This window comes from Notothenia rossii (genome assembly GCF_949606895.1).
Source record: "Notothenia rossii genome assembly, chromosome: 8".
NCBI lineage: Eukaryota > Metazoa > Chordata > Actinopteri > Perciformes > Nototheniidae > Notothenia > Notothenia rossii.
In genome coordinates this window covers 42,171,209-42,190,814 of record NC_136906.1, presented here as the reverse complement: position 1 = coordinate 42,190,814, position 19,606 = coordinate 42,171,209, and the positions used below count along the sequence as shown (strand labels likewise).

At 42.1% G+C, this 19,606-nt stretch overlaps 1 protein-coding gene across 2 annotated transcripts in view; it reads right to left on the bottom strand.

The window, feature by feature from the left end:
• LOC307017377 (junction plakoglobin-like) overlaps positions 1–19,606 on the bottom strand; it is a 708,820-nt gene that overhangs the window by 36,458 nt on the left and 652,756 nt on the right. For both annotated transcript variants that reach the window (XM_079646967.1, XM_079646968.1), the window contains exon 13: positions 1,415–1,567. In XM_079646967.1, coding sequence (XP_079503093.1) covers positions 1,415–1,567 — 153 coding nt within the window. The remainder of the gene's footprint in view (positions 1–1,414; positions 1,568–19,606) is intronic.

Here is a 19,606-nt window from a genome sequence, read left to right as displayed (position 1 = left end):
CTACATACTTGAGCATAGCCAATTTAAATTAACCTTAGCGATGCATAAAGTTCCTACCTACATAATAATCATCTCTCTAAGTTACAAGGATGACCTTATTTTATCAACCTCAAACAGAAGCCATTTGTTGTACAGTATTATCCCACTTAACGCTTAACACTTGTCTATTTCGTCTTAACCTTTATAAATAAAGTCTATGATTTTAACTTGGAGGCTACTATTAGCATCGTTAGCACCAATGTAGCTACCACTCGCTTACACGCTAACCCAAGCCTTAACATTAATTACGTAGCTGATTAAAATCATTAACACATAAATAAGTACTCAAATGTCACTTACGGCAAAACCGCATTCATGCACCGTCTGTTCCAACCGCAGAGCGAGTCACAATAGTCCGATATATAAGCATGAAGAACAAAGAAACACGGCCGGGGGCAAGTTGTGTTCCCTGGATGAGCTGAAAAGGCAGAGTGCCTGTAGCTTCACGGAGCAGCTAGCAGAGAGACAAGAAGCTAACAGCAGCAGTCACATCACAGAGCCGTCACTCAATGTGACCACGCCCTAATTTATGCAAAAACTTTAAGACCTAATATAAATAAAAGGGTTGTGTTAGAAAACAATTCACTCACAGATCCATAATCATGAAGGTGGAATCTAACTATATTCATAATAATATGTATTGCATCCATGGGTAGAAACATGTTTTTTTCTGCTGTAAAGTTGGGTATTTTAACATGGGGGTCTATGGAAATTGCTCCTTTCTGCAGTCAGTCCCTATCGGCCAATATATGAACTGCAGTGTGTGCCACTTCCGTATTGGCTTCCCGGCTCTTCCACAGAGTTTTCTGCTTGTTCCTGCCCTTATTTAAATCATCGGGGTCTTAAGGTTTTAAAATGCCCTGAAAGCTGAATCCAGAGTTATTATTTCTCTCAATTCATTTGAATGAGCCAAAAGCTGGAGATCGGAGGCGGGCTTGATGAAAACTCAACTGCCAAGCTCTAAAAGCTAAATGCCCTGGATGATCCGGGTATTTTCTGAATCTGTAGTCACTCCATTTTGTCTTCATCCTCCACTCTGCCACTCTCATAGGAATTAACTGAGCTCCACCTCCAACGCTGTATCACTATCCAGTGTTCTTTATAAATCCATGGTAGAATCACTTCTCCCATGTGTTTATGCAGTAAAAAAAACTATTAAGAGCAGACATAATCTTTGGGGATTCCTTCTGGTGAAACATCTTGGTGTTTGTGACCTGACCCCCTGTCACCTCAAAAACACAAGCATGGCGATCATTTTTTTGGTGTAAAATCCTTTGATGACTTTTATGAAATGTGAACTTTACTTAAGACAGTGACAAGAATGATTAATTCCAGCATGAAGATGTGTTTAGGATCTGTGTGTACCCATTAGTACCTGGTATGTCTGCTGGGCGGAGGAGGCGTGTCTCTGTGTGTCTTGGTGAGCCTTCAGCAGCAGGTTGACCAATCGTGGAATAGCACCTGCCTCCCTTAGAGATGCCTGATTGGCCGGGCACAGGGCCAGGTTCCGGATCAGACCAACAGTTGCCTGAGGGGAGAAACAGATCAAAACCTTTCTCAACAGGACACTCTTAGCTGTATTTGGGTCAGTTTTGCCTTCCAATGGCAGTAGCAGTTACAGTGTTTGAAACTTCAGCAAACTTCACGCAATGCACTCATGTTTGCCAAACAGATAGGAAAGAGATCCAACAGCTTTTCTGTGGACGGGGCTCTCGCTTACTGCTGAGGAGAAATCTGTGCGACTCCCAGCCTCTGAACAGCCACAGAAACTCAGATTATGTAGCATTAGTGAAAAACAGTGTTTACTGAAGTTCTCCAAAAATCTAAACATAGTACAAATGCAAGAAAGGAGGAAATATTTATGTGAAAGTTTCGAGCTAAGTTTCTGGTCCACGACCTTGTTTTTAGATTCAAACATTCCCCTGCATTCATTACCAACAACAGCATATCTAATGAACACACATCCAGACCGCCACCAGCAGTGGCAGTGGTAGTGTCACCTAAAATTGTTCCATTTCTAAACCTCAGAATCCTTGTACAGTCTTATTGTGCGTTCACGCTGGACGTGAAGCAAAGATTTGCATCACATCACTCAAACTACAGATGTAGCAATCTCGAATGTACTCCACCCTACGGATTCCAGCCAAAAACCCAGCGGATCCCAGAGGCTGGAAATGTAGAGCCCTCCCACTATTTCCTGAGAGGGCGTTGCCAGATTTTCAATTTCAGGATTTAACTATGAGATGGCGCTTCATTCACAAATACACAAAGACATGGGTGAACTTTGGTCTTCAGTTTGTTTCCTGGACTTTCAGTACTTCAGCAATGTTTGCAGCTCTGCAGTTGTGTTTGCTGAAGAGCATTGAATCACTTATTTGTTATGGTTTTCACAGGCTACTATAACGAAAAAACATCAATATTTTAGATCAAATAAAGTATATCTAATCTCATCATCTTAATTGTAATTCAATAATATATAGTCTTCATATATTAAATAATCATAATAATAAGGTAAATGTGTACACTTCTTTATTTGTTATGCTCATACTTTTACCTTTACAATAGTTTGCTTTGATATGCAGTATATTTTTTGTAATATTGTTATGGTGTTTTTACACAGTACAGTAGATCAAAGTAAATCAACTTATACATTAAGATAAGATAAGATGGATCTTTATTAATCCCCGTGGGGAAATTCAGTAGTTCAAACAGCAACAGGTTGAGAGTGAAAAACAGGATGGCACAGATTCACACAGATTCATCAAATAAAAAATGAGATCAGCGATTAAAATAATAATAATGAGAAACTATTAAATAAGAAATGAATCAAATTAAAATGTAATTATCATATCATATATTATAATGTATTGTATTATTAAGTAATATCATAAATTAACCCCATTATAGCAGATGCCACATTGAATGGATGGAATGGAAATATTTGTATCTAGGTAAATAATCCGAATATTTCTTCCACCTCTGATTTTAACCTGTCACTGTTTTTAAAACTTTAATTGATATTTCCAGAGACCCTTTCAGACCGGCAATGCTGCCCTGCATGTGTTGATCACCTTAAGGGGGACTGTCGAGCCCACAGTATTTCATTTGTATTAAAGCCAGACCATGTTTAAATATAACTGTCTGATTTTGTCATTGCACAACATTTGTGAATAAACTCAATTTGTGATTGTTATGGCAATAATATTACAAACATTTTCACAGCCTCAGCTTGCAATGTTTTAATTGTTTTATACCATTTATCAAGATCTATACCGGCAATGCTGGAGAAGAGGGGGGATGTGAGAGTTTTGTCACATTCCGTGGATAGGAGTATTCAAAAGGATTTTCGAGAAGAGAAGATTAGAAGATAATATTATTTACACTAATACTACAGTAAACTATTAACAATAGTATAATATTATAGTATATATTCTTCCTCCATTCAAAATAAACCTATTTTTAGTGAATTACTGAGTTAATAAATGCAAGTTAATAAAGTTTTAATGAAGTTGACTACAGCATATTCATATTTGTAAGTGCTTTCATGTCAATTTGGCGAAAATAAACATATATGATCGTGAAGATGATGATTCAATTATGATTCCAAATCGGTAGTGAGAGCCATGCTGCATTTCCTCCCGTCGGATACAAAAACAAACCTGGTTAAAATCGTCTGTCACTGACACTGTTATTCACATTGATGGATATATGTATTCAGAGCGGGTCATAAAGGCAGAGCTGGTGGTGTTGCAATATACACTGCTGAGAAACTACAGTGCTCAGTCCTTCACTCAATTTCAATTCCAAGGCAATTTGAGTTGCTAGCGGTCCAAATAACTATAGCAAATGCTCCTCTCACTGTTATTGGCTGTTATAGGCCTCCATCGACCATCATGGATGCAACTACTAGCCTTACTGAATTGTTGTCTACGTTTTCTTCTGAAATCATATTATTGAGTGATTTAAATTGGGACTGGCAGAGTGATACATCTTCACAGTTTAAGCAGGCTTGTGATTCTTTGAACTTAACTCAGCTTATTGATAGTCCCACTAGAATAAACCCTGCCAAACCCAATAACGATACCTTTATATATGTCATTCTAACAAATGCAGCTCATAAGTACGTGTCTGTTGGTGTTTTTCCTAATGATATCAGCGACCATTGCACTATTGCTTGCGTTAGAAGCACTAAGTTGCCCAAAGCCAAGGGCCTAATCGTGCTCAGGCGCTGATTCAAACACTTCTCTGAGCAGGCTTTCCTACACGATCTGGCGGAGGTTAAATGGCACTTCATAGCGTAAATTCCATCTGTTGGTGTCGCTGTCCAATTTTTTATTGATCACTTTTTATCGATTATTAATAGACATGCCCCCCTTAGAAAATTCAGAGCTAAGAATAGGAACACTCCATGGTTTACTAGAGAACTATCTGATCTAATTTATGATCAAAATAAGCAATGGTCCTTGGCTAGAAAGTCTAACACTAGTGATGACTGGCTTCTTTTTCGTGTCCTCAGAAATAACTACTTACTACTTACTTAATTACTATCTGAGCTTAACCACCGATTGTTTTAATGACCATTCTAATTTCTGGAAAAACAATGAAATCACTTCAGAACCACAAGGTTTCTAGTTTCCCACAAAAGCTGAAGGTCATTGATTATTTTATTTCAGATTCAGATGGTATGTCTAATGCTTTCAATGCTCACTTAAAAAAAAGGCTGGTCACATTTTTGATGAGCAAAGACATGACTCTCTAAATGGTCATACTCACAGCCCTAGTCAAGAGATGAACTCCCCTGTTTTTGATTTAGCTTATTTCTCGGTCTCTGAAGTCTTACATGGTTTGCACTCAATTGATCCTAAACAGTCTGCCGGGCCTGACGGTCTCGACCTGTTCTTTTTTTTTAAATTGTAGCTCCCATTATAGTTCAACCAGTAACTGATATTCGTAACCTCTCCCTGTCCACTCACACACTGCCAGATGTGTGGAAGCAAGCTCTGGTATCGCCCCTCTTGAAAGCTGGTGATCCCATGGAGTTCTACTCAGCTAAAACTTTTTTTTAAATTCACACGACATCCTTAGCCCTATGCAATCTGGATTCAGATCAAAGCACAGTACTGTGACTGCCAGTCTGAAAGTCTTAGACAAGATTAAAGCTGCTTTGGGTAAAAGATCAGTTTGTGTTGCATTGTTTATTGACCTAGCCAAAGCATTTGACACTGTAGATCACCACATTCTATCTAATGTTATGCTGGTGTCTCGTTTCGGTCATAATGCCATTTGCTGGTTTCAGAGAACAACACATTTGTTCAATACCATTGAGGTTACTCAAGTGCAAACATCAAAATTACAAAGAGGATTCTACTTACATTGGTAAATCAAAAGACACATGGCGAACAACTACCAAACACTCAATCCTGGTGTGGGTGTTTGAGGACAAAGAGGAGGAAGTCCTCATCCAGGCCTCTATTTATAGCCTGTGAGGAAGTTCTACCTGCTTCCCTAAACAGTGCCTCTTGTGGACAGGAGGTTTACACACATGCAATTGCTACCAGCCGCCCCCGGATTTGTGCAGCAAATAGGTTTAATCGGTGTCTTCCATGAATTCTGGGAGCGGGATTAATCTTGAAACAGGTCTTACATATTCCCGATCTTGAATAATGACCTTAGCACTGCGGACGTTTCCATCTTTGCCAGGGTAGGTTTCACTTATCCTTCCAATAGGTCATGATGCTCGAGGATATTGGGGGTCGACCACCATCACAACCTTCCCAGAATCCAGGTTCTCCTTGTTTGTCTTCCATTTTTGTCTGGTTTGAAGATTCGGAAGGTAATGGCGAATGAAGGCTGTCCAGAAATGATCAGCTAGGATCTGACTGTGACGCCACTTCCTCCTGCCCAGGTGCTCACTGTCACAGAAGATTGCCTGAGGAAGAGAGGAGTTGGGCCGCCCCATCAACAACATATTTGGTGTAACTGGGTCTGGATCAGCAAGGTCAGAAGAGACATTTCCAAGGGGTTTTGAATTCAGAATACCTTCCACTTCAATCAGGACGGTGTGAAGGACTGTTTCTGTGGTTGGTTGGTTCCCTAATGCAACATGAAGGGCCTGTTTCATTGAGGTTACTCAAGTGCAAACATCAAAATTACAAAGAGGATTCTACTTACATTGGTAAATCAAAAGACACATGGTGAACAACTACCAAACACTCAATCCTGGTGTGGGTGTTTGAGGACAAAGAGGAGGAAGTCCTCATCCAGGCCTCTATTTATAGCCTGTGAGGAAGTTCTACCTGCTTCCCTACACAGTGCCTCTTGTGGACAGGAGGGTTACACACATGCAATTGCTAACAGCCGCCCCCGGATTTGTGCAGCAAATACGTTTAATCGGTGTCTCCCGTGAATTCAGGGAGCGGGATTAATCTTGAAACAGGTCTTACATATTCCCGACCTTGAATAATGACCTTAGCACTGCGGACGTTTCCATCTTTTCCAGGGTAGGTTTCACTTATCCTTCCAATAGGTCATGATGCTCAAGGGTATTGGGGGTCGACCACCATCACAACCTTCCCAGAATCCAGGTTCTCCTTGTTTGTCTTCCATTTTTGTCTGGTTTGAAGATTCGGAAGGTAATGGCGAATGAAGGCTGTCCAGAAATGATCAGCTAGGATCTGACTATGACGCCACTTCCTCCTGCCCAGGTGCTCACTGTCACAGTAGATTGCCTGAGGAAGAGAGGAGTCGGGCCGCCCCATCAACAACATATTTGGTGTAACTGGGTCTGGATCAGCAAGGTCAGAAGAGACATATCCAAGGGGTTTTGAATTCAGAATACCTTCCACTTCAATCAGGACGGTGTGAAGGATTCTTTCTGTGGTTGGTTGGTTCCCTAATGCAACATGAAGGCCCTGTTTGATTGATCTTATTTCCCTTTCCCAGCTACCGCCAAAATGTGGGGAACATGGAGGATTAAACTGGAAGTGGACTTGTGTGTTGGCTAATTGCTGCTTCAAGTCCGGTGCCATGGCCTGGAAGGCATTTTGTAGCTCTGCATTACCCCCTTTGAAATGAGTCCCGCAGTCAGACAATATTTCATGGGGTTTACCTCTGCATAAGACGAATCTTCTTATAAGAATGTATATGTGTCCATACTGTCAAGAAGCTCAAGATGTATGCAGCGTGTTGTTAAGCATTTGAAAAGCAAGCCCCATCTTTTCTCTGTGCGGCGGCCAACTTTTACTGTGAAGGGCCCAAAGCAGTCCATGCCAGTGGACCAGAAGGGGGGTTTAAAAAGTCTTAGACGGGCTGGAGGAAGGTCTGCCATCTTGGGAATTATAGGATTGGCTCTCCATCTCTGTTGATGCTGGCGAAGGGCTTTGTGACCACAAAGAATCCAGTACCTGCGTCTCATTTCCCCAAGTACACCCGCTCAGGGCCTGGGTGGAGCAGTTTCTCGTCATAATGCTTGATGAGGAGTTTAGCTATGGCATGTTTTGGATCCAATATTATTGCATGGATACTGTCCTGGGTAAGGTTCTCTACTCTTCGAAGTCGACCACCTACTCTGAGAGCAGGGTCATAATCAGGAGACAAAGATAGGAGTTTACTACTCTATGGAATTGATTTATTTGCTTTGAGGGCATTGAATTCTTCAGGGAAGCTCTCTGCTTGGGCCCTTTGAAGGAGATTTCTCTCTGAGTCTGTATAGCTTTGGGCTATGCTTGAAATGTTGTCTGCCGCCCGATACAGCAGATTCCTGGTATCGTTGACGAGGTCGTCCCAGGTACGGTACTTGTTTGGGTCGGGAGTTTTTGAGTCCTTAGTCATTACTGCTCCGCAGAACATTGATTTTCGGATTTTCTCAACAAGCTCAGATTTAGTTTCAAGACAGGGATTAGCTGGCGAGCAGTTTGTACTAAGCAAGAGGAAAGGCGGCCCCTGACTCTATCTGTGTATATGTGAAATTTCGACTAGTTTTTCCCCTAGTTATGTCATCAGCTGGATTATTCTTTGAGTCAACATACCTCCAGCTCTTTGTGTCGGTCAGGGTCTGAATCTCAGCTATTCGTGTGCCAACAAACACCTTGTAACGGCAAGAGTCAGATGTTATCCATGATAGGACGGTGGTTGAATCTGTCCAGAGGGTCACCGACTATAGAGGAATAGTGAGTTTGGTACTAAGGAGGTTGGCCAGTTGGGCACCAGATAGGGCTGCACATAGTTCAAGGCGTGGGATAGATACCTGGCGCTTAGGGGCAACACGAGATCTGGCCATTATGAAACTGACATGAGTTTGATCATGTTTATCCTGCATCTGAAGTTACGCAACAGCTCCATACACACGCTCAGAGGCGTCGCAGAAAACATGCATATGGTGGTCGGTGGTTGTGTTGGTGAAGATGGGGAGATAGCAGCGAGGGAAGTTGATGTCAGGGAGATTCTGCAGTTCCAACTCCGATGATTGCCATTTCCTCAATAGGCTTTCTGTCTTAATGACATTATCCCATCCTCTGTCCTGCTTCCAAAGATCCTGCACCAGTATCTTTGCACAGGTAGTGAAAAGGATCAGATAGCCTAATAGTCCAGCAGCAAGTCCTCAAAAAAGGCTTTAGTTTTTGAGATACCCCTACCCGAGGTAGAACAAATGACAACAATGATTTTCTTATCTTTAGGGTCTCCCATTAATGAAATTGATTGTTGTCACATTTTATTTTGGGGGAAAAAATGTTTTTGGGGGTTTTTCTTTAGAACTACCCCAATCCCTGAAAAAGAGCCAAATTAGACCAGGCCGAATGTGGGAAAGGTGACTAAAAAGCCCATAACTTGAGAATGACCTCTCTTATCCTCTTTAGATTTGCTGAGGTATGAACCAGGTAGCTGTTCTACATAAGCAAATAGTCAGACAATTATTTAACTAAAAAAATACTGAATTATAGTCCTGTAAACTTAGCTTTAGTTTAGACGGAAATTGTACTTTTTGGTGATAGGAACATAGGACTCAATCACTTTTCTCTCATTTATCAGAAAAACAGAAATCCCTAAAAGATATAAGATTACTGAATTGCCTAGGGTGCTATTGAACACTAACCAGTAGTTGTATGGAAATATCTGGTACAGTTCTATTGCAAATGAGATTTCTTTAGACATAGACCTCTTCTCTGATACAGTCAAATTCCGAAAGGGGGAGAAGTGGCACAATAGCCTAAGTTAAGAATGCTTACTCTGATTGTCATATTTGGAGAGGGAAATACCAGGTGGCTGAACTACATCACCAAATAGTCAGAGTAAGAGTAACCCAATACAATCAAGTGTATTAGTTCTAAATGGCAAGCCTCTAAAACATAGGTGTAAATAGTACAGGTTTTATTGAAACTGGAACCTTAATTCAAAGTTAAGTATACAATTAATCAAATAATTATGTGAGAGGTCAAGTATATAGATACTAGAATATAATGTTAAATGTCAGAATCCTCAGAAACGTTAGGGGACACATTTTGACATTCTGCACAGCAGTTGCAGAACTCCGTACAGGGAAGGCCAACAAAGAGGCACTGGCACTTTCCACTCTCTCCACACTTTGCATCTTTGCAATACAAGTGAGTAATGTCTCTCACTTCTGTATGTGCTGGGGATTTTGTAAGTAGCAGTGGTTGAATGGCCCCATCTCTGACAATCCACCCCCTGCCAACAGGACTCTAAAACAAGGGTTTGGGTTCGGCTGTGACACCATATCGCTGTCTGAAACATTGCTCTTTGTACATGTTGTTGAAATGCATCCTCTGTTGGCGGCAGATTTTCCGAGGCTGCATCTGTTGTTGATGCAATTATGAACCTCAGTTCATCCAAGTTAGTGCATATCTGTCCAATTTCCTTTTTCTTTTTTCCATGTAGCAGAAGTGCAATTTCTCTTGCAGCTGGCAAAGACTCTTCCAAGCTGGCAGAGAGTCCAAAATGGGCCAGATCTTTGAGCTCGCTGAGATGGGTCTTGAGTTTGGTGAATGCTGTTGTCTTTCCTATTCTGTACAAACTACTTGTTGTGCCACAGCCAGTGAGTGCATGACATGCTGGTAGACAGTTAGACATGTAATTGTCGCCCAGATTCAGGACCATCTCCAACTAAACGGCCTCTTTGAGAAATTCCAGTCTGGTTTCCGTTCCGCCCACAGCACTGAAACAGCTCTTGTCAGGGGCCAACCAAAGATCTGTTGCGCTATGGTATAGTTTATGGTATCGGAGACAGACACAAGGATGGTGCTTCATACAATATGAGTCATATTCCCGCATCATTGTGAGGTCTGATGACACAGGTGTGGAATTATTGCTCATATATTATGCAAGCAAATACATGTTTGGTTCATCTCTAGTGTACATGCATGCAGGCCATGGAATGAGAGAGAGAGATATGTCCCCATCAACACCTTATGTGAGAAAATGGGAAAAGACAAAATAATAATAATAATAATACATTTGTAATTTTGTAAAGCACCTTTCATTGCTAAAAGCAATCCCAAAGTGCTACAGGAGGCGTAAGAAACAAACAAAATAAATAAAAGGCTTTTTTTAAAAGAAAGGTATTTGGGCCTTTCTTAACGGCATCAATGGTCCTGGGATTCCTCAGGTGGTTTGGGAGGGAATTCCACAGGTGAGGAGCAGCTGCACAGAAAGCCCGATCCCCCATAGTGTGGAGTTTGGTCCTGGGGGGGCGAAGCAGATGGTTTGTTGTGGAACGGAGGTTGCGTGTGGAGGTTTGTGATGCAAGAAGTTCCTTCAGGTATGAAGGAGCGTTCCCGTGGATGCACTGATGGGTCAGTAGTGCAATCTAGTATTAGATGATGAATGAGACAGGAAGCCTGTGGAGGGAATGAAGGACGGGTGTGATGTGGTTGTACTTTCTCACCCTCATCAGGATCCTAGCGGCACTGTTCTGTACGTATTGGAGCTTCTGAAGGTTCCCGCTAGGAGTCCCGATGAGGAGAGCGTTGCAATAGTCAAGCCTTGAGGAAACTAAGTCATGGACCAGTTGTTCAGCATCTGACAGGAGTACTGCAATGTTCCTGAGTTGGTAGTAGGAGGTATGGCACAGGTGTTTGTTGTGGGTGTCAAAGGTCAGATGTCAGTCAAATCTTACACCCAGGTTGATAACTGATGCAGAGAGGGGTATGTTTTGGCCAGAAAAGGTGATGTGGGTTATGGGGGATGACTGGATCTGGTTTGGTGTGCCAACTAAAATAGCCTCTGTTTTGGATCTATTTAGCTGCAGGAAGTGTTGTTGCATCCAAGCCTTTATCTCCTCAATGCAGGTGTTAAAGGATGTTGATGGGAACGGTGATGATGATGGTGACAGTGAGGATGCATGTGGGATGGGGTCTGTCTTTATATATAGCTAAAGTGTCATCAGCGTAGCAATGGAATGATATTCCATGCTGGCTGATGACACGGCCAAGGGGCAGAGTGTACAGGGTGAACAGAGTGGGCCCGAGGACCGACCCTTGATGGACACCACGGGTGACAGGGTGTGTCTGGGACCTCGCACCTCCCAAGGAGACGTACTCTGTTCTTCCAGACAGGTAGGACTGGAACCAGCTCAGGGCGGAGTCAGAGATTCCAATGGTGTATTGGAGGCGCTGAAGGCCGTTTAGTTGGAGATGGTCCTGAAGCTGGGCGACAACTACATGTCTAACTGTCTACCAGCATGTCATTCACTCACTGGCTGTGGCACAACAAGTAGTTTGTACAGAATAGGAAAGACAACAGCATTCACCAAACTCAAGACTCATCACAGCAAGCTCAAATATCTGGCCCATTTTTGACTCTCTGCCAGCTTGGAAGAGTCTTTGCCAGTTGCAAGAGAATTTGCACTTCTGCCATATGAAACAAAGAAAAAGGAAATTGGACTGATGTGCACTAACTTGGATGAACTGAGGTTCATATTTGCATCAACAACAGATGCAGCCTCGGAAAATCTGCTGCCAACAGAGGATGCATTTCAACAACATGTACAAAGAGCAATGTTTCAGACAGCGATATGGTGTCACAGCTGAACCCAAACCCTTGTTATGGAGTCCTGTTGGCAGGGGGTGGATTGTCAGAGATGGGGCCATTCAATCATTGCTATTTACACGAACCCCAGCACCTACAGAAGTGAGAGACATTACTCACTTGTATTGCAAAGATGCAAAGTGTGGAGAGAGTGGAAAGTGCCAGTGCCTCTCTGTTGGCCTTCCCTGTACGGAGTTCTGCACCTGCTGTGCAGAATGTCAAAATGTGTCCCCTAACGTTTCTGAGGAACCTGACATTTAACATTATATTCTAGTATCTATATACTTGACCTCTCACAGAATTATTTGATTAATTGTATACTGTACTTTGAATTAAGGTTCCAGTTTCAATAAAACCTGTACTATTTGCACCTATGTTTTAGAGACTTGCCATTTAGAATTAATACACTTGATTTTATTGGGTTACTCTTATTCTGACTATTTGGTGATGTAGGTCGCCACCTGGTATTTCCCTCTCCAAATATAATGACAATCAGAGTGAGGATTCTTAACTTATAAGCTATCTCCCCCATTCGGAATGTGACTGTATCAGAGAAGAGGCCTATGTCTAAAGAAATCTCATTTGCAATAGAACTGTACCAGATATTTCCATACAACTACTGGTTAGTGTGCAATAGCACCCTAGACAATTCAGTAATGGTATATTTCTTTGGGATTTCAGTTTTTCTGATAAATGAGAGAAAAGTGATTGAGTCCTATGTTCCTATCACCAAAAAGTACAATTTCCGTCTAAACTAAAGCTAAGTTTACAGGACTATAATTCAGTATTTTTTTGTTAAATAATTGTCTGACTATTTGGTGATGTATAACAGCCACCTGGTTCATACCTCAGCAAATATAAAGAGGATAAGAGAGGTCATTCTCAAGTTATGGGCTTTTTAGTCACCTTTCCCACATTCGGCCTGGTCTAATTTGGCTCTTTTTCAGGGATTGGGGTAGTTCTAAAGAACAACCAAAAAAAACATTTTTTCCCCCAAAATAAAATGTGACAACAATCAATTTCATTAATGGGAGACCCTAAAGATAAGAAAAATCATTGTTGTCATTTGTTCTACCTCGGGTAGGGGTATCTCAAAATCTGAGGGCCCTTCCCGCTAGACTATAAGGGGTCATATTGAGATGCTAAGACTTTGTAGATATTTCTCATTGTTGGTTGGTGGTAAGTCTTTGAGGCAGTTCCATTGAAGGCCCAATGTAGGCTCTTTAGGGTCTGCCCCCTCTGAGAGCCACAACTCGTTAGTCTTGGATTTGGACTCTGTAGGGAGATGTTTTATAACGGATGGATCATTGCTAGCCCACTATCTTATGTCGAAACCGCCCTCTAAGAACAGAGGTGAACTGCGAAGGTGGCACAGCATGGGCTGCAGATTGTTCCAAATGGAAGAACTTGCCATACATACACACTGGGTTCCTGTTCGAGCTGCATCCCTCTCAAAATGAAGCGCAACAGGGGTTTGTCCTCGTTCAAAAGGCGTACCTGATGGAACATAGCCTTTATGTCTCCGCAGATGGTTAATGGCATTTTGGCGGAATCTGAGGAGTACTCCAATGAGTGAGGGATCAAGTGTTGGGCCAGGCAGAAGACATTTGTTCAGGGTTTGTACCATGTATTCAAAAGAGCAATCAAATACAATCCTGTGTTTGTTGTTGTGTTCAACTATGTGATGTGGAAAATACCAGGTTTCCTGTGGTTGCTCAGCCTGCTCGTTGGGGATCCTTTGAACATAGCCAAGCTCTGTGAGTTTATTCAGTTCCTCCTGGTATTTCTCAGAAAGTTGTGAGTCTTTGGACAAGTGTCTTTCTGTGGCACAGAGATGAGGCAGAACGCCTTCCTTGGGGGCTTGGAAGGCAGGCATATTGGGAATTCTCAGCAGGGGAGTGGCATAGCGCATTACACCATATATTTCTACTCTTTCTGTCTTGGAATGAAGAAGAGCGAGAGCCATCTTGTCCTGTTTCGACCTAGTGGCTGTCTTTTCATTTGCATAGGGTAAGGTGTCCATCTGCCAGAGTCTTTCCACGTTCCTGAGTAATTCACTTTTAAGGCAGGTCAGTGTTAAGGGAAGAGTCTGTTGGGTTTGGATTAAGCTGGCTGGACCTTGGAGGGCCCATCCTAGCCTTGTGTGTACTGCCAGTGGGCCACCGGGGGGCCCAATGTGAATTGGCTCTGTGGCTGTGATGAGATGGGCATAGTCTGAGCCAATGAGGATAAGAGGGCATGTGTGTTCAATTGGCTGTTATGAAATGTCTCTGAGATGGTGAAACTGTTTTTGTAACTGCTTTACAGGGTAAGTGTGCTCTGAAAGCCCGAGATTCTCAGCAGTGACTGCTCCATTGATGACATGCCTTTCAGTTGGCTGGTCAATAGGGAAGATTCCAAAGGAAACAGTTGCTCCACTTACTTGCACTATATCCTGCCGCACTGTGCGTAGTGAGATTGTTTCAGGCTGTGTTGAGAGACCCAAACACTGGACAGCAAAGGGGAGCAGGATGGATCGATCAGCACCATCATCAAGGACTGCATGAGTTGTGAGGGTCCTGTTCCCGTTGTGGAGAAGTACATTTTCAATTTTCAACGATTTTCATCATGACTTTATGGGAGCGGTTAGGTTTGTCCATGTAGAGAAGCTCTGAGGAGGGGGATGTGTACATCACTGTAGCTGATTTGTTTGAATTAAAGTCATGGAGAATAGTCCATTGAATGTCTTTGCATAAATTACATGGCCTCTTTAAGGTGCATTTGTCAATTTTATGGATTCTTCCGCATTTAATGCATTTGCCTTTCTCTTTGATCCATTTTGAAATGTTCATTTTGGAGAGTCCTTTGAATTCTGTGCATGAACCAAGGAAATGGTCTCTAACATTACAGTAGGGGCAGTAGGGCTTAGGCCTTTCGACATTCATCCTTTCTTTGGTGTAGTATTTTGGTGTGCAATCTATTTCAGATGCTGTTGAGAGGTAGATGGAGGAGACTTGTCGGGGGGGCTGGCGTTCCTTTCCAGTCCAAGGTCTCTCCTGTCTGTGGAGCTCAACAGCTCTCTTTGCGATGCGTTTAGCTCTGGATTTCAACTGTAGCCATTTTGATAGGTCAAGGAGGGTATAGGTTTGGGTTGCTTGTGCAGTTAGAATGCCACGATTAATGCAGTGCTCAACAAATCCATCTCTGTACTGCACAGGGAGTTCACTGAGGAGTCTGTCCACATGGGAACCACATCTTAATTCGCACCCATCAGGACCCTCTAGGGACAGCAGTATTCCAACCAGAGCATGGATAAAAAGGGAAAGATTATCAAAGGTTTTCACGTCATTAATGCAAACAATGGGGGCATATAGTATTTCACCTATTTCTCTCTGAACTAGCAGCCTTGGCTGACCATACTTTTCTTTGAGTGCTAAGAGGGCAGTGGAATATGGTCTTGCGTCATGCATGCTGGATCTGGCTAATTTGCTAGCTCCTGGGTGCTGAACATGTTCCAAGAGTATTTGATATTTATACTGCTCTGTAAGATGGGGGTGATTGTCAAGGATATTCTCGAGGGCCATTTTCATGAGGGCAAAATCCTTCTCTCAACCACTTTTGAACACAGGGATAGAGGGTCTTGGTATACCATAAGTAGGCCTGTCACAATAAATAATTTGGTTGGACGATAAATGTTCCTGGAAATTATTGCGATAAACGATAATATTGTCGGCACCATTGTAAGACCATTTTAGACCACTAAATACTGATAATATATCATAATAATTCTAGTACATCCTTTCAAACAGAACTTTTTATTGAACATTCAACATTTCAAATGAAATGTGAAATAATATTAAAATATATAAATGATATATAATAAATAAAACAAATTAATTAAATTATAATAAATTAATTAAATCACACACAACCAAAACAATAAATTAAATAGACTCAGGCTGGAAAACAGAGCTCTCAATCCATCTCTATATTTATATATAAATAAATAAATCAATATGAGCACACATTGTCTCACAAGCAAAACAAATCTCCTTAAAACAACAGTCATGTGTACAGTCCACTTTCCACTGTCCATACAAAGACCCAGATGCCTCAACAGGCCATATCCAAATCTGTTTTTTCGAATTTTCCAACAAGGAACACCAACATGTTTGCATTGTCGGGCAAATGCATCTTTGATTGTAAACTGTCGGGAAGGTGGGGGCTCTCCATCTCCAGCTGCCGTGTTTGCTACCAGCTAGGAAAACGGAATGGAGTGGTTGTGTTTTAAGTGTAGTTTAAAATGCGTGGTATTGCCTGCTTTTGTCGCTACCTTTTTTAAACAAATGCGACACACCGCCCGGCTCATTCAAGTCCGTAGGTTGGCCTCGTTGATTTGGCTTGAATCCAAAATACTGCCACACCGGAGAATCGAGATGTGTAGGTTTTGTAACCAATTTCATTTCACTTTAAATTCCCCGCGAGTAAGTCACACGTTGTCTCCCGCTTTTCGCTGTATTATTAATTTGGCTGATACGCTGCTGTACGTGCACACAGAGTGTCTTGACCTGGCTGTGTGTCAGCCCCGCCCCTCACAGCGCGCATGGCCGGCAGCCACAGCTCGTCTGGCAGCCACAGCGCTCCTAGCTAAAATGCTGGTCACATCCTTATGTAAGCAAACACGCATGTAAGCGGCAATTTATCGAGCTCAGAAAAGTTATCGAGTCCATTTTTATTTATCGTACGATAAGTCAATTTATCGATTATCGCGACAGGCCTAACCATAAGCAGAGGCTATTAGCAGATCTGTAACATTTGGGAATTGAACATGCGGGTAAACAGATTGTTGCTGGGAGGAAATGGCTTGCGTTGGCTGTAGACTACCAGTAAAGGTAGGTTGTTCGCTACCAGGAATAGATGTCATATTGTTAGGGGCTTCAGCAGTGACCGAGGTCACAGGTCCATGGTGAGTAGAAAGGGCGCGGGGCATTACTGTAGCAGATGAAGGGTGAAAGGACGAAGGTAAAGCTTGGGCAGCCACATGGGGAGTTGATGTTGCTGCAGTTTCAGCAGTAGCTGCTGAGGGAAGAGAGGGAGCCTGGGCAGTGTATAAGCTTTGCTGAATTGGTTGAGGCCTGGGAATGATTTGGGAGGCCTTAGGTAGTCCTCTGGAAAGGCTAAGTTGGGGAAGCAGGGGAGCTAAAGCTAAATGAGAGCGAGAGTCAGCATATGTCAAGTTTGGGGGGGCAGGAGTGAATATCCTGGATGGAGGCAGATCATAAAAAGAAGACGTTGCTCCATTTCCATGAAGAGATGAGGTTGTAGGACCACAGGCTCCTCCATCCTCTTCAGAAAGATTGTGTTTTATGAAACTAGTGACAAGTTGTGCTGACTCAAGCTCTTGTTCTTTAGTACGAATATGTCTGTTCATTTCAACCTGTCTGAACATTTTCTCTCTCTTTGTGTGCATTTTATTGACATTGCTGAGCAGCTCTGGCCCTTTCATCAATTAACTTGCTTCTTTCATCCAGCTGCTTATCCTCCAATTGCTGTATTTTAAGCTCCTCCAGCTTGTCTTTTCTTCCCTTTTCCTGGAGAATACTGGCTTGGAGATCACTCAAATTAGGAGCGTGGCGGCTGCCTCTTGAATGTCGACTTGTCTCAAAGCAGCTTGTAGGGACACTTGATTCCGACTCGCTGAAGTGTGTCCTCTTACTCCTTAAACTATGAGATACTTGGGATGCTGCCTTGCGCCGTGGAAAACCATAGTAATCAGGGGGCCGTCCATCTCTTTTGGGTCTAGCCCCTAGGTCACGATGGCTAATTGGCTTTGTCAGGGCTTTGGCTAATACTTCCAGGGATACTGATTGCAGAATGAGATGAGGGGTAGGCAATAAGGGTTCAGTTGAAAGGCTAGGCTCGGTTTGATGAGCAGGTGTGGATGGCCTAGGTGTTGTTTGAGACGGGGCCCTCTTGTAAGTAGAGCTGGGTTGAGTCTGGGACACCTTCGGATCCATCCATGTTCTCAGTAGAAATGGCCTGACCTCCATTGTTGGGTTCATCCATTGTCTGCATGTCTTCAGTCCCAGAATCATTCATTTGGTCACTGTGTGGAGTGTGGCTCAGTCTCCGGCTCGAAGGACCATTTGTTGGAGATGAATGTTCAAACTGGAGCCACAAACCACCAGGAGTTTAAACTTCTTTGTTTTATTTGATTAGGGTATGTTGGTGGGATGGTAGCTGTTGCCAATGGTTCTAGTAGGAAGGTGAAACAAACTGATTACAGCATTTGCACATTAAAATAATACTTCAATCACATTGGAACTAAATGATATTCATTAATACATTGAACAACAAATGTGTTCAATACCATTGAGGCAAGTGCAAACATCCAAATTAAAAGGAGGATTCTACTTACATTGGTAAATGAACTTCCAAACACTCAATCCTGGCGCGGGTGTTTGAGGAGAAAGCCTGTGAGGAAGTTCTACCTGCTTCCCTACACAGTGCCTCTTGTGGACAGGAGGATTACACACATGCAATTTCTAACACACCCTATAGGACTCCTCATTGCAAACTGTACAGCCTAACTGGATGGTCCTCACTTACTATGCTTAGGATGCAGCATTGTTTTTTATTAATGTATAAAGCCATTTTAGGAAAGCTTCCACTGTATATATGTGCCAGATTTGCTCCAGTTTGTGACTCTTACAACCTCAGATCCAGTGCCTGGATACGGGTCCAGGTTCCTGCTGTGCGGACTGAGGCTGTAAAAATGAGTTTTTTTATTATGGTCCTTGGTCTTGGAATGACCTTCAATCACGCCTAAAACTGAGGGCACTTGTCTCTATAGCCTGTTTTAAATTGAAGTTGTTTGAAGTCCTTACCACCAGCTGCTCTTGCAGAAATAAGTAGTGTACCTTTCTTACTGTCCTAATGTGCTCAATGTAGTGACTGCTTTTTTGTCTTTTGTTTTCTTAGTTATGTTCTCTGTATTTTATATGTTTGTGTAAATGTGTTATGTGTAACGTTGCTGCCTTCTTGGCCAGGTCAACATTGAAAATGAGATTTTATCTCAATGCTTTTATCTGGTTAAATAAAGGTTAAATAAAATAAAATAAAAATCCATGTAAACTCACGTGGATTAAACCACATTTATTTCATTAAATAGAAAGGGAATATGTTTGTTTTTTAAATGATTAAATGTATATTATTCAATGCAGAATATGATTATATTCGTGACAGTGGGAATACAAAACAATATGCTACATTATAGTAATACAATATAAATCCCACTTGTTGTACCTGGCAGAGCAAGACACACTCCATCCTTTTATTTAAACTTGTTTAAAACATTTCTAAATAAATGTGTCCCGGGCCATAAATGCAATTATGCTGTCAGTTTTCAGATAAATCCACGGCATCACAATTCTTCTGCATTCTACAATATAGTTATTTTCACCTCCCGTATTGCTTTCAACCCACCAGCTTTTATGGAGAAAATACGTTATTGAATTATTAATCAGAGACATGTTTCTCCCTATTT